This window comes from Bos taurus, chromosome 6 (genome assembly GCF_002263795.3).
Source record: "Bos taurus isolate L1 Dominette 01449 registration number 42190680 breed Hereford chromosome 6, ARS-UCD2.0, whole genome shotgun sequence".
NCBI classification, from domain to species: domain Eukaryota; kingdom Metazoa; phylum Chordata; class Mammalia; order Artiodactyla; family Bovidae; genus Bos; species Bos taurus.
In genome coordinates, this window is record NC_037333.1 from 12,421,889 (window position 1) to 12,438,440 (window position 16,552).

Sequence of the window (16,552 nt, forward strand, 5' to 3'; positions counted from 1 at the left end):
TCACCAGGTCAATCCTCTTCCCTCCAAATGCAACCCCCATACGTGTCCCTTTTTCTGATCATCTCTGATCACCTCCCATATTCTGAAACTCTTACACAAGGTCTTCTAGAACACATGCATGTGGTTATTAGCGGTGCCTTAAATCTCTTCTCTAAACATTCCTTTTAACCTTTCTGTTCTAATTGAAACACAAAACCACTGCTTCCCTGAAGTCCACTCAATAATATTATATTCATCCCCCATGCCCCACTTAACCACTGGGCTTGGTGGAGCTGTGCTGATGCTTCTTGCTCCTCACTGCTCTTCAAAACTATTTTTCCTTCTCCTTTTACATAAATCTCCAGATGCCATCAGCCTGTATCTTTCAGATTCCATCCTCATCTCTTGAAGATTTTAGCTTCTAGTTTATTGCCACTTTTTCCAACAAATATGAAGGTGGTTTTTCCAAAACCACAGTCAGGTTCCTGATTTCTCTATCAATAATGTTTCCTTCTCTCTACCTCATCTACTCTCTCCACAGTCATTCCCAGTAACATAATCTTCCTCCAGGATTTCAACTTCAAGTATTGAATCTGTTTGCTACCATTTACTCTCTTGCCAATATCCTGACCCAAATCCAGCAATCCTTCAGTCCCTGACACCTAGAGTTTGTTCACCTCTTCACTGTGTCCATTTCTTTCCTCACTCAGCCTAAATTCCATGCATAATCTTTATAATTTTATTCATTCCATTGCAGGTATCCTCAGTTGGCTTGGCCTTCTCTAGCTATACCACACATGCTTAGCTGAACCACAGTCCTGGTGATGGACCTCTCCATCTGACACCACGTCTGAATGCGGCTGCAGAAGAACCCATGCATAACAAGCTTGCTCATCACGCTGCCTGGCAATCATACTCTGTTACTGTTTCTCCTATTCCCCTAGGTGATTATTTCACATCTTCTCTCTCCTCAATCTCCAATACTGCCTCTCTCCCATCTCTCCTCTCTGCTGATGACCTTCATTCAGATTTCACTAAAAAAAAATAGAAGCAATGGAAAACAACTTCCATTCCACATCCAGCTCCGAGCACCTCATCCAAAGTGCTTCTTGCTTTTTTATCCATAAACCCTTCCTTTTCCTGAACTATCCCTGTTCTTAGCAAAGGCCAAATCCCCATGTGTATACCAGGCCCCATCCCCTTTTACCCACCTTAGGACAGCATCCAGCATTTCTCTCTTCTCTCTCATGCCTCATTGACTTCTCCCCCTTCTGCTTATTTTTTCCATTAATGAGACAAAAATGTTATAATTTATCTCATATTGTTTTTTAAAAAGCCTCTCTTGATTCTACTTCCTCTTCCAGCTGCCTCCTCCGTTTTCTCCTTCCCTTTATAGAGTCCATGCAGTAGTATCTGGTCTTCCCGTTTCGACTGAATCAACTCCAGTCAGATGTTTACCCCACCAGGCAACCAGGAAAGCTTTAATCAAGTCATTAGCTATCACCACTTTACTAAGGCTCTTGTTCCCTTCTTCAGCTTATTTGAACAGTGTTTTACAGAACATTTTTCTCCACCTGAAAATAAACCTTTCATTTGGTTTCCTGGACACCACAACTCCAGGTTTTCTCCCACTTTTCGGGGCACTTTCCCCCTTTCTCCTTCCCAGCTCCACCTCATCTTCCTGACCTCTAAGAGTTGGAATGTCCCAAGGCTCAGTCCTTGGACCTCTTCAGTTTTCTCACATAATTTTCACATATTGTTTTGGTGACATGGTCCGGTATCATGGCTTTATATAACATCTGTAACACTGAATGCTCCAAAATATGTATCTCTGGTAAAAAGCTCTCCTCCAAACCCAAGACTCATATGCCCAACTACATGCTCAACATTTTGGATATCAAATAGATGAATTGAACTTATATTCACAGCTGAACTTATGATTATTTCCTTAAACCTGCTAAAATCACATTCTTTCCCATTTCAGTTAATGAAGCTTTTAACTTCCACTATCCTTGTGACCCCAACCTTCATCCCCAACTCCTGTTGTTTCCACTCATTCTACTTCGCTGCTTGGCAACCATTCACTTTGCAGGCGGTGCAGTGGTAAAGAATTCACCTGCCAAGGCAGGAAACACGGGAGAGTCTTGGGTTTAATCCCTGGGTTGGGAAGATCCCCTGGAGAAGGAAATGGCAACCCCTCCAGTATTCTTGAGTGGAAAATTCCATAGACAGAGGAACCTGGTAGGCTACAGTCCACGGAGTCACAGAGACTCAGACACGACTTAGCAAATGAGCACATACACACACAACCATTCGGTTACCCTTCATCACTCTCTTCCAGTCTCAGATGATTATTTCACAACTTCTCTCTCCTCTCCAGTAACAAATCTTCAACCCTCATTAGTCTCCTTACAGCCCCAATCTTCATCCCCAACATCTCTCTTTGGCTCTCAGACTACATTAAATCCATCAACAACATTTATCAGCTCTATCTTAAAAATATATCCAGACTCCAACCACTTCTCATATCTCTCCTGCCTGATGCCTTAGAACAGAACACCTCATCTCTCACCTAAAGTATTAAAGAAGTGTAACTAAGATCATGGCATCTGGTCCCATCACTTCATGGGAAATAGATGGGGAAACAGTGGAAACAGTGTCAGATTTTATTTTCGGGGGCTCCAAAATCACTGCAGATGGTGATTGCAGCCATGAAATTAAAAGACGCTTACTCCTTGGAAGGAAAGTTATCACCAACCTAGATAGCATATTCAAAAGCAGAGACATTACTTTGCAAACAAAGGTTCATCTAGTCAAGGCCATGGTTTTTCCAGTGGTATTGTATGGATGTAAGAGTTCGACTGTGAAGAAAGCTGAGCACCAAAGAATTGATGCTTTTGAACTGTGGTGTTGGAGAATACTCTTGAGAGTCCCTTGGACTGCAAGGAGATCCAACCAGTCCATCCTAAAGGAGATCAGTCCTGAGTGTTCACTGGAAGGACTGATGCTAAAGCTGAAACTCCAATACTTTGGCCACCTCATGTGAAGAGTTGACTCATTGGAAAAGACCCTGATTCTGGGAGGGATTGGGGGCAGGAGGAGAAGGGGATGACAGAGGATGAGATGGCTGGATGGCATCACCAACTCTGTGCACATGAGTTTGAATAGACTCCGGGAGTTGGTGATGAACAGGGAGGCCTGGCGTGCTGCGATTCATGGGGTCGCCAAGAGTCGGACACGACTGAGCGACTGAACTGAACTGAACTGAACTGAATGTATGCTTCTGTGTAAAGAGTAACATTCCTTCTTCATAAAGTATTCCAAAGCATTTCCTCCTTCTGCCCTTGCTCCCTTTCAGTTTAAGGGCTACTTTTCAACATAAAGTCAGTTTATGCCCTGTCTTTGCTATTCAGTTCAGTTCAGTTCAATCGCTCAGTCGTGTCCGACTCTTTGGGACCCCATGAATCGCAGCACGCCAGGCCTCCCTGTCCATCACCAACTCCCGGAGTTCACTCAGACCCACGTCCATCGAGTCAGTGATGTTTAAAAATCAACATCTTTTAAGTCATAGAAAGCAAGCACTGAAGAATATTCTTAGAATATAAATTGTTCTGTTCAGTCTAAATCACTTAGCAAAGTACTTAAGAAGACAGTCACAGGAATAATCTGCAGGAAGCTACCCTTGGGAGTTTTTAAATGAAAAGTGTGAAAGTGTTAGTTGCTCAGTCTTCTCTGACTCTATGCTACTCCATGGACTGTAGCCCACCAGACTCCTCTGTCCATGGGATTCTCCAGGCAGGAATACTGGAGCAGGTTGCCATTTCCTTCTCCTGGGGATCTTACTGACCCAGAGATCGAACTCGGGTCTCCTGCATTGCAGGCAGACTCTGTCATCTGAGCCACCAGGGAAAGCTGTTTTAAAGTGAAAGAAGGGTTACATTTCAAACGTTTCATAAATCTGTGTGGTTATACATATGAAGCTTTTTAGATCTATGGAGAAGTAGCTGAGGAAAAGTCTCTACTGGAATTGCTTTACATTGAATGACTTATCTCTGAAACTAAAAATTCTAAGTGCTCAAATTATTTGGGAGACATCATTCAAATCCAGTTTGAGTCAACACTAGTCAGTATAAAGCAAGAATTAGTATTAATGTATTGAAGAAAATCAGAGAATGATGCAGAATCCAATAACAAAAGAGTTATTATACAAAAGGTTAACAAATAATAACAAAAGTTATTATACAAAAAGTTATATAACAAAAGGTTAACCTGAACCAGAAAAATGCACCACCTTTTGCTTCCTCTAAATGAGGTGTCACAATTAACTCATAGATATACACCTAGATTATTTGTACAAATATTTGTACCTCATTTAACTTGTTAGAAAACTGTGTGTAGTTCATTTTGATATTCCATTAATTTTATGAATTCAGTTCTCAGCTATTCATTTTTCTTTTTATCTTTATAAAGTCCAAGGCTAAAAATTGTTTTTGGCATTTTAAAAAAGAAGTTCTGACCAGATGGAGCCAAATGACATTCATAAAAAAGATTTTTGTTCCAAAAAAGATTTTAGTTTAAAATAATTCACATAAACAGTAACTGTTACCAAATTGCTACTAAATGGGATCTTGCCTATTTGATGACACAGGCTATGATAATACCTTTTATGTTCTGCCTATGAGAACAAGCACTACTTTTACTAAAGCTCAGGTTGAGAATCAATCTAAAAATATTACATTGTAACAAGGATTATAATTTGCTAATATTTTTAAAATGCTTGCATTTGGCAAACATCATATTTAATTATCACAAAAGCCCTATGACTTCAGTGTTACTATGATCACTATGTTATGTTGAGAAAGCAGTTGAGTCCTGGAGAAGCTGATTGCCCAGGGTCAGGTAGCTGAGAGGTGGCTAAAATGAGAATTTGGATTTCAGCACCCACATTTTTAATGTGGCTTCCAAAAGGCTGTGTGGTCTGAGTCCTAACTATGTGAGCTTATGATAAAGTCACTGTGGGAGCGCCGACATTGTCCTCTGCTTTTGAGAAATGAAACGTAGGCTGTAACTGATATTTAGCACTTTATCACTTCAGTGGTAAACATGTCAAGGTCAAAAATCAGAACGCTTTAAGAACTGTTAACCTTTAAGGTAATAATTAGAATTATGTCCAATAAATGATACGTGATATCCTTCATTCTGAAGTCATTGCTGTGGAACCAATAAATTTTGTACATGGTGAAAGTATCTGAACCTTCAGAGGCTTTCATTGATGTATGTGCTGTGCGTAGTTGCTCAGTCATGTTCGACTCTTTGTGACCCCATAGACTGTAGCCGCCAGACACCTCTGTCCATGGGGATTCTCCAGCCAAGAATACTGGACTGGATTGCCATGCCCGCCTCCAGGGAGTCTTCCCAACCCAGGGATCAAACGCAGGTCTCCTGCATTACAGGCGGATTCTTTACGGTCTGAGCCACAAAGTGGCTATAAAATCTTATGAAAAGGTCATAGAGGCTATTTTTAATATCTAGATGTTAACTTTGTTTGCAATATTATCTTATGAACAATTACTAAGTAAATATAAAATAAGTACACATGAGTTTCAAAAATAGGGAGCCAAAGCCAAGATTTACTCTCTTTTTCTGAATGTACAAGAGATAAAAAATAAATACATTACCAGCTTCATCTTTTAAGAAAAATGAAAGTTAACAAAATTGTGACTTCTTTGAAAAGAGAAAAATGAAAATTCAGTTCTTTTTTTTTTAAAGAAATCTATCTTATGCCAAATTTTGCATTTTCCTCATGTCCTTCAAATGAAAGTAGAAGCCAAATGGCATTTTTCAATTAAATTTCAAAATTTTCATGGTAGTTATGAGACCAATTTTATAAAGAAAAGGAATTTCATCCATATTTTAGTTTAAGGAATCTAGCATGCCAACACACATGGTATTTTTGGAAAGCTGGTGCAGCCCAGATTGCCTTTCATTGAGAAATACAACAGGGTACAGAAAGTCCTGGTTTCTATGTTACATGTCATAATGCTCCCCAGAAGCTCAGGCTTATGAGCAAGATATGCAATGTTAGCTTTGAGATTTTATATATTTAGAAATAGCAATACTTTGGCTAACAAGTTGCCTCTTTTGCTCTCCTGGATGTTTGGGAATTATTTCTGTTCTATATTTTATTTGAGTTTTAGTAGTAATCCTGGTGGTGGTGCTCTTTGACTTAAAAGTTCCTTTAACTGCATATTATGCTAATCTGTGGATGAATAAGGTCCCATTTATACCAGCAACATTAGATTAAAAAAGATTTGAGCTTTAAAATAAAGGGCAGCACCATGGCAAATTGGGAAGGGCAGATTCAAACATCTCAGGAAGATTAAAAGCTGAAAGAGAACAGACCTCTGTGACCCTGGGGACATCACTTAACCACTTATGGACTCTTCCTGTATTTGTAAACTCAGGGGAGTGTCTCCCTTACATTTGTCTCTGCCGACTGATGAAGTATCAGGCCACCAACACGCATTTTTCACTTCATTTGCCTAATCTCTACTTGATGTACATTCCTGAATGGTAATAAAAAAGAGCCAACACCAGACAACAATATTTAATTTCAGTTCAGTTCAGTCGCTCAATCGTGTCCGACTCTTTGCGACCCCATGAATTGCAGCCCACCAGGCCTCCCTGTCCATCACCAACTCCCAGAGTTCACTCAAACTCATGTCCATCGAGTCAGTGATGCCATCCAGCCATCTCATCCTCTGTCGTCCCCTTCTCCTCCTGCCCCCAATCCCTCCCAGCATCAGAGTCTTTTCCAATGACTCAACTCTTCACATGAGGTGGCCAAAGTACTGGAGTTTCAGCTTTAGCATCATTCCTTCCAAAGAAATCCCAGGGCTGATCTCCTTCAGAATGGACTGGTTGGATCTCCTTGCAATCCAAGGGACTCTCAAGAGTCTTCTCCAACACCACAGTTCAAAAGCATCAATTCTTCGGTGCTCAGCTTTCTTCACAGTCCAACTCTCACATCCATACATGACCACAGGAAAAACCATAGCCTTGACTAGATGGACCTTTGTTGGCAAAGTAATGTCTCTGCTTTTGAATATGCTATCTAGGCTGGTCATAACTTTCCTTCTAAGGAGTAAGCATCTTTTAATTTCATGGCTGCAGTCACCATCTGCAGTGAATTTGGAGCCCAAAAAAATAAAGCCTGACACTGTTTCCCCATCTATTTCCCATGAAGTGATGGGACCAGATGCCATGATCTTCGTTTTCTGAATGTTGAGCTTTAAGCCAACTTTTCCACTCTCCTCTTTCATCTTCATCAAGAGGCTTTTTAGTTCCTCTTCACTTCTGCCATAAGGGTGGTGTCATCTGCATATCTGAGGTTATTGATATTTCTCCTGGCAATCCTGATTCCGACTTGTGCTTCTTCCAGCCCAGCATTTCTCATGATGTACTCTGCATACAAGTTAAATAAGCAGGGTGACAATATACAGCCTTGACATACTCCTTTTTCTCTTTGGAACCAGTCTGTTGTTCCATGTCCAGTTCTAACTGTTGCTTCCTGACCTGCACATAGATTTCTCAAGAGGCAGGTCAGGTGGTCTGGTATTCCCATCTCTTTCAGAATTTTCCACAGTTTGTGGTGATCCACATAGTCAAAGGCTTTGGTATAGTCAATAAAGCAGAAGTAGATGTTTTTCTGGAACTCTCTTGCTTTTTCAATGATCCAGTGGATGTTGGCAATTTGATCTCTGGTTCCTCTGCCTTTTCTAAAACCAGCTTGAACATCTGGAAGTTCACGGTTCACATACTGCTGAAGCCGGCTTGGAGAATTTTGGGCATTACTTTACTAGCATGTGAGATGAGGGCAATTGTGCGGTAGTTTGAGCATTCTTTGGCATTGCCTTTCTTTGGGATTGGAATGAAAACTGACCTTTTCCAGTCCTGTGGCCACTGCTGAGTTTTCCAAATTTGCTGGCATATTGAGTGCAGCACCTTCACAGCATTGTCTTTCAGGATTTGGAATAGCTCAACTGGAATTCCATCACCTCCACTAGCTTTGTTCGTAGTGATGCTTTCTAAGGCCCACTTGACTTCACATTCCAGGATGTCTGGCTCTAGGTGAGTGATCACACCATCATGATTATCTGGGTCATGAAGATATTTTTTGTACAGTTCTTCTGTGTATTTTTGCTACCTCTTCTTAATATCTTCTGCTTCTGTTAGGTCCATACCTTTTCTGTCCTTTATCAAGCCCATCTTTGCATGAAATGTTCCCTTGGTATCTCTGATTTTCTTGAAGAGATCTCTAGTCTTTCCCATTCTGTTGTTTTCCTCTATTTCTTTGCATCGATTGCTGAGGAAGGCTTTCTTATCTCTCCTTGCTACTCTTTGGAACTCTGCATTACTTTATTACCTGGTAAATTCTGGTGACTGAGGAGAATCAACCTCATACTTTGCAAGGAGGTCAACTTCAATTTTACTGGTTCTCGGTGGATAATACACAGTCATTGCAGTTAGAATATGTACACCTTAGAAAGTCCTTTCATATTTCATATTTAATTCACATTGCTGCTCAGTGTGTAAAATTGAATGTATTATTATTTTCTTGTCCTAGAGATTAGAAAAATGTGACTTTCTAACTTGAAATGACTTGATGAAAGTAGAGACAGAACTTAAACTTGAGCGTCTGGGATCTAAATTCTGTGTGATTTCATGACATTGTTGCCTTCTCACAAAAACAAATGCTCTTCCCTTTTATAGTCATGTGTTAGTGCACACTGGGCCACAAGAAAAATATTAAGCTACTAAAAACTTTTCTAGGTAACTCAAGAAGTCAGGTTCACAACTCTATAAAGCAGATAAGAAGTGAGCATTTACTGCTGAGAGTTTTTCTTTTAAAAAACACAAAGACCTAAGATCTTTTATATGATTAAGATATTTCTTATATTTTAGGGTAAAGTGGACTTGGTTTGACTGAGGTTAATGTTGTTTTCCTTGGGTTCCTCTTCCGGCATCACTTATGATGATTTTATCTAAATGAACTAATACTTCAAACAGTTTCATGCCTTTTTACTAGCATATAGAATGTTAATGAATTGGTATTAAAATTGGGAGAACGTATTTCATGTACTTGAAAAAATTCTAAAATAGCATGTTAAAATATTCAAACAATTTATATTCATTCTCACAGGCAGTTTTGGAAGAAGTTCCTATGTCTATACAGGAATTTGGAGGAAGTTCATACATCTATACAGGAATTTCATATAGTCAAAGCTGTATTTTTTCAATAGTCATGTTTGGATATGAGAGCTGGGCCATAAAGAAGGCTGAGTGCCAGAGAATTGATGCTTTTGAATTGTGGTGCTGGAGAAGACTCTTGAGAATCTCTTAAGCTACAAGGAGATCAAACCAGTCAATCCTAAGGGAAATCAACCTTGAGTATTCATTGGAAGGACTGATGCTGAAGCTGAAGCTACAATACTTTGGTCACCTGATATGAAGAGCTGACTCATTGGAAAAGACCCTGATGCTGGGAAAGATTGAGGAAAAAGGAGAAGGGGGCAGCAGAAGATGAGATTGGTAAATAGCATCACCGACCCAATGCACAAGAAATTGAGCAAACTCCAGGAGACGGTAAGGGACAGCAGAGCCTTGCATGCTGTAGCCCATGGGGTCACAGAGTCGGACGTGACTTGGAGACTGAACAGCAACAACAATAGGAATTTGGATGTTCTTGCTCTTTTAATATATGAAAACCCCAAATTATTTGTGCAAAAAAATACTAGAAACATATTAAATGAATTCATAACGAAATATAAGATAGATAAGAAATGGAGTCATAAAATGTGAAGATCTTATATACTAGGATAAAGGCGTTTGGCTTGATTCCATATGTCAGTGCCAAGAACTATGTAAGGTCTGCTGTTTTATCTTACCTATAAGCTACACTGATAAACTGCTACTGCTTCCTGATGCTAGAAGAAGACACGAGTCTCCTAGATGAGAGACAATGGACTTCATGCATGCGCGCTAAGTCACATCACTCATGCCCAACTCTTTGCGACCCTATGGCCTGTAGCCTGCCAGGCTCCTCTATCCATAGGATTTCCCAGGCAAGAATCCTGGAGTAGGTTGCCATGTCCTACTGCAGGGGGTCTTCCCGACCCAGGAATTGAACCTGCATCTCCTGAGGCTCCTACATTACAGGTGGATTCTTCACTGTTGAGACACGAGGGAAGCTCAATTGACTTCAGAGTTCATAGCAAAGAATCGGCTGCCTGTCAACATGTTGCCTACACCAGTTCCCTATGTCCCCTCCCAATCCCAAGGAAGGGACACAGAGGACCATGGGTACCTGTGCATACCATGGGTTGAAACTGGAGCCTATTATACAGAGTGAAGTAAGCCAGAAGGAAAAACACCAATACAGTATACTAACGCATATATATGGAATTTAGAAAGATGATAACAATAACCCTGTGTACAAGACAGCAAAAGTGACGCTGATGTATGGAACAGTCTTATGGACTCTGTGGGAGAGGGAGAGGGTGGGAAGATTTGGGAGAATGGCATTGAAACATGTAAAATATCATGTATGAAACGAGATGCCAGTCCAGGTTCAATGCACGATACTGGATGCTTGGGGCTTGTGCACTGGGACGACCCAGAGGGATGGTATGGGGAGGGAGGAAGGAGGGTTCAGGATGGGGAGCACATGTATACCTGTGATGGATTCATTTTGATATTTGGCAAAACTAATACAATTATGTAAAGTTTAAAAATAAAATAAAATTTAAAAAAAAAACAAAAACTCAACATTCAGAAAATGAAAAAAAAAAAAAAGAAGAAGAACTAACCTTCAGGGATTCACAGCTTTTAAACTAAGAATGAAGAAGCCTGCGTTTTCTCTGAAGGAATGAGCTACCTAATCCCTCAAGGTTGCTCACTGCAAACACTACCCTGAGAAATTCCCCAGATAAATAGCATTCAGTGTCTTTCATTCTTGTCACACCCAAAGGAATACATAGGGATGCTCAGGGTTATAGCAGACTGATTCCTAAAAGCAAGCTGCACTCAATATTTTTGATGCCAAGAGATATACTTCCCTAAAGGACAAGAAATATTGCCGTTGGTGACAATACTTCCTATGGTGGAAAGTCTTGGGAGGAGCAAGGAAAACCCTGCACCCTTTGCAAAAGTCTGCAGGTAATTTTTATATAACAACCACACTGATCTAAGCATTGGAAGCCGTAAAAGTTTGAGGGTGGAGGAGTACCATAAAAATATTTTTATTTTAGAAAGATGACTCAAGACAGCATAGAGATTGACCAAAGTGACAAGATGAAGACAGAACCTAATTAAGCAGGATCTTACGGCAACTATGGTGAGTGACCATACTGTGGGTTAATGCAAATTTGCAGATGTGGAAAATGAACCAGGAAAGGAGTGCTGGACGGGAGTAAGGGAGAAGACAAGGGTGGAAACCTGTGGGAACTAAGTATCAGTAAGGAAAGTGACTATGTTTTTCAATGAAAAGTGAAAAAGCCTTTCACTGTGTGGATCACAACAAACTGTGGAATATTTTTAAAGAAATGGGAATATCAGACCACCTGACCTGCCTCCTGAGAAACATGTATGCAGGATAAGAAGCAACAGTTAGAACCAAACATGGAACAACAGACTGGTTCAAAACTGGGAAAGGAGTATGTCAAGGCTGTATATTATCACCCTGCTTATTTAACTTCTTATATGCAGAGTACATCATGCAAAATGCTGGGCTGGAGGAAGCACAAGCTGGAATCAAGATTTCCGGGAGAAATATCAACAACCTCAGATATGCAGATGATACCACTTTAATGACAGAAAGTGAAGAGGAACTAAAGAACCTCTTGATGAAGGTGAAAGAGGAGAGTGAAAAAGCTGGCTTAAAACTCAACATTCAAAAAACGAAGATCATGGCATCCAGTCCAATCACTTCATAGCAAATAGATGAGGAAAATGTGGAAACAGTGTCAGATTTATTTTTTGGGGCTCCAAAATCAGTGTGGACGGTGACTGCAGCACGAAATTAAAAGATGCTCCTTGGAAGAATAGCTATGACAAACTTAGTGTACTAAAAAGCAGAGATATCACTTTGCCGACAAAGGTCCATATAGTCAAAGCTATGGTTTTTCCAGTAGTCATGTACGCTTGTGAGAGTTGGACCATAAAGAAGGCTGAATACCAAAGAATTGATACTTTTGAAATGTAGTGCTAGAAAAAACTCTTGAGAGTCTCTTGGACAACAAGGAGATCAAACCAGTCAATCCTAAAGGAAATCAACCCTGAATATTCATTGAAAGGACTAATGCTGAAGCTGAAGCTCCAATACTTTGGCCACCTGATGGGAAGAGTGACTCACTTGAAAAGACCCTGATGCTGGGAAAGACTGAAGGCAGAAGGAGAAGAGGGTAACAGAGGATGAGATGGCATCATCAACTCAATGGACGAGTTTGAGCAAACTTAGGGAGATAGTGATGGACAGAGAAGCCTAGCATTCTGCAATTCACGGGGTCACAAAGAGTTGGACATGACTTAGCAACTGAACAACAAAAAGAAAATCAGCAGGTAGGAATTTGGGAGGAGAGCAAGTTTGACTATGAAAAGACACCAGATTCAGTTTTTGAGAAGTTGTATTTGAAAGATTTACTAATTTCAGGGGAGTATAAATTGAACGTAACTGGGTATAATACACATCAGGTATATATATCAGGATATATATGACATTCTACAGATGATTTCGAACTAGACAATGAAATTTATCTCCTGCTAGCTTATAATTTGGAGAAGGCAATGGCAACCCACTCCAGTATTCTTGTCTGGAAAATCCCATGGATGGAGGAGCCTGGTGGGCTGCAGTCCATGGGGTCGCTAAGAGTCGTACATGACTGAGCGACTTCACTTTCAATTTTCACTTTCATGCATTGGAGAAGGAAATGGCAACCCACTCCAGTGTTCTTGCCTGGAGAATCTCAGGGATGGTGGAGCCTGGTGGGCTGCCGTGTATGGGGTCGCACAGAGTCGGACACGACTGAAGCGACTTAGCAGCAGCAGCAGCAGCTTATAATTAGCCAGGATTATTCATTTCCCAGTTAGCTCTTTCATGCACACACACACACACACACATCACAACATTTAGCACATTATAGTGAATACTGGAGTTCACAAGACACTTTTATTCATGGTATTAAAATCTTATAGAAAACACAAAAATCTCAACATCCCTGGGATCAAATAATATCCAAAATGTATAATAACATCTAAAGTCCTTAGCAAATGGGTGTGATGAATAAATAATCCAAACACCTCATTTAAGCCAACAGTTTCAAACTCTTCTCACTCAAATCCATACTTTAAAAGTAATGGCAGGGTAGGGACGGGTAAATGGGTACATAATTTTGACTTTATCCTTTTATTTCTCTATCCCAAGTTGTAATAATCAGTTACCCCCTGAATAAAAGGCCTACAGCAGACAAGAATAGAAGCCAGCATCTGGATAATTAGTTGATAATAAATGAGCAGTATTTCAGCTAAGGGCAGCCCAGATCATTTCATAGGCAAAACTGATGTTCAATCATTTTTGATCTATCTATTTTGCTGGTATTATTAGCTCTAGATACAAATGTCTGAGGCTTCAAAAGTTGGTAAGGAGGCAAAAATAAACTTTCATAATTCTGGACTGGTGCTATTTTAGTAAATTTAATAAAAGACAAAAAACCCTGCTGGGCTCTTTGAGTGTACCTATAGGTAACAGGTATGCCTTCAGCGTATAATACAGAGGCTGCTGCAGGGCGCTTACCTGGTTGCAGGTATTGATGTCTATGCCCCCCTTCAGATATTCCACAACTTTGTCTAAGTTGCCTGCTCTGGCGGCACGGAGGAAGCTTGCATTGCTGTCAGACTGTGAGAAACAGAAAAGAGCTTCAGTGAATTACTGATCAAGTGAGAACATATCAAAAACAAAGAAACAAGAATGTTTGCACCGCAGATCAGAAAAGCTTTGGCTGCAAAATAATTCAAACCTGAATTTAAAACACTTAATAATAATTAACAGGACAAGTGAGCAACCTCACAACATTTCTAGAGAGCTAAGGACATTAAGGTCAATGGGAATACATTCTGCTCTATTAAAGAGTGTAAAAGAATCATTAAAATAATTTTACTGCTTTATTCCAAATAAAGACATGTAAAGATGAATTTATACTACCCCCAAATCCACTGTTACCCATTCATTTTTGCTTCAGGAAGCTAGGGACTTTATACTGAGCCTAGTATGAAGCCAAAAAGGAATCAAAAACTGAAAAGAAATGAAAGGTACTGGGTTTCCTCTTTCTTCCTTGACTGGTTTTCAGATGCATCTGAGGGAAAATACTGACTATGGGTCGCCTGACAGTCATCTGTCCTTATGATACGGGAAAAACAGAAAGTTGCAAGGATGCTTTGAGGAAAGCAGATAGTGCTAGCTGGCAGGTGCAGACTGGGCCAATGCAAATTTTGTGATCATAGTGATTTTGGAAAAACAAGATTAAATTTAAACCAGCTGACATAATACCAGATTCAAATCTCTTGGTAAAGATGATCAGTCCGAGTGGAAACTGCCTTCTAAGTCCTCATCCTGAGTCCATTCCTCTCAAAACCTGATCCTGGTAAAATCAGCTGAAAACCCCCACCCCCACCAAGAAATATGTCCAAAGGAGGCTATTTCAGAGACGTAGCCATAGGCACCTTGCCTCTCTGACTTGCTGACAAAGTCCGATTTTCAAACCTTAACACAAGGATGATGATAACTTCATTAGGTTCCAAGATACTGGCATCACTTTATAGATCTTGTGGTATAACATCTGACTAAAGAGGAAATGGGCTTCCCAAGTGGCACTAGTGGTAAAGAACCCACCTGCCAATGCAGGAGACATAAGAGATGTGGGTTCAATCCCTGGATCAGGAAGACCCCCTGGAGGAGGGCATGGCATCCCAGCCCAGTATTCTTGTTTGGAGAATCCCCATGGACAGAGGAGGCTGGCAGGTTATGCTCCATAGGATTGCAAAGAGTCAGATGCGACTGAAGCAACTTAGCACGCACACACGTGCAAAGAGAAGACAACAACCTACCTACAATAGGAGAGCCCTATGAAAAGGGGCCTACTAGAAAGGGAGATGCAGGTGGGATGGCTCTTAATCCACCATTCTCCCCAGTAGGCTATACTGCCTGCCTCCTTCTCTCTCGAAAGGACTCTGCAAGGGCCCCTGGCATATTCTTGGACCTATTTATTATGACTGGTGATGAAGTACAGATACAGAAATGGAAGTGTTTCCTCTGGGAGTCTCAAATATGGAATTACTTGCAGACTGTTAGGATGATTTCCACAGGGGAAGACTGAACACCCTAAGACAAAATCACCTCACATTTAAGCCAAATACCACAATGCCATATATATTTACAAATTCGATAGATAATTTATGAGGAGTCGAAAGGTGTGATTGGAATCTGCACATCTGGACTGCACGCGCGGAGCCTTCAGAAACACATTCCGGTGTGACTAACATAGTGCTGCCTTCCCCCGCCCTGCTCTGCTGTGATGCCTCACACTTCATCCTTCCTGAAAGCTCTGCTCATGGCAGTGTGCCCCCAGCATATCTGCAATGCTGCAGGGACTGAATGGGAACTCACTTTGAAATGCCTATTCTGTGGAAGTATTTGTGATTTGCAGCAAATTCTAAATTCCAGGAAGAGTTTCCTCCTTCAAGTTTCTTGCCCCAGCACTTAAAAGTGAAACATGATAATTCTTTGCATTATGCTCCATCAATATCCCACAAGAAACATTAGTTATTACAAAACAACCATTAAATAACATTAGGTCACAGAAAGTATGACAACATTATTTCCCATATCTAGGTTTTTAAAAATGAATCCACATGCTATATATTACATGGTCTTCCCAGGTAGTACTAGTGGTAAAGAATTCGCCTCGAGATGCGGGTTCGATCCCTGGGTTGGGAAGATCCCCTGGAGGAGGGCATGGCAACCCACTCCAGTATTCTCGCCTGGAGAATCCCCATGGACAGAGGAGCCTGGCGGGCTACAAGAGTCCAACATGACTGAAGTGACTTAGTATGCACAAATATTACATACTATATTAAAGATGATGCCTAGAAAGTACTTCCATCCGGTACACAAGGCTTCATAATTATAAGTAATACTTATGAATGTCAAGCACTTTCCAGGTGGCACTGGTGGTAAAGAATCAACTTGCCAACACAGGAGACGCAGGACACAGGTTCAATCCTTGGGTCTGGAAGATCCCCTGGATCTTCCTGCCACTTCTTAGTGGCATCCCCCTCCAGTGTTCTTGCCTGGAAAATTCCATGGACAGAGGAGTCTGGCGGGCTACAGTCCATGGGGCCACAGAGTCAGACGCGACTGAGCACATGAATGTTTATAGTGCGTCAGGCACAGAGCTAAGAAGTCATATGCATTGTATTGTGATTACAATAATACTAGGAGAAAGCAACTATTATTATGCTC

At 40.8% G+C, this 16,552-nt stretch overlaps 1 protein-coding gene across 17 annotated transcripts in view; it reads right to left on the reverse strand.

Annotated features, from left to right (window-relative positions):
* The window catches only part of ANK2 (ankyrin 2), a 585,830-nt gene that overhangs the window by 205,061 nt on the left and 364,217 nt on the right, over positions 1-16,552 (reverse strand). For all 17 annotated transcript variants that reach the window (XM_024993497.2, XM_024993498.2, XM_024993496.2 and 14 more), the window contains one exon: positions 13,829-13,930. In XM_024993497.2, coding sequence (XP_024849265.1) covers positions 13,829-13,930 — 102 coding nt within the window. The remainder of the gene's footprint in view (positions 1-13,828; positions 13,931-16,552) is intronic.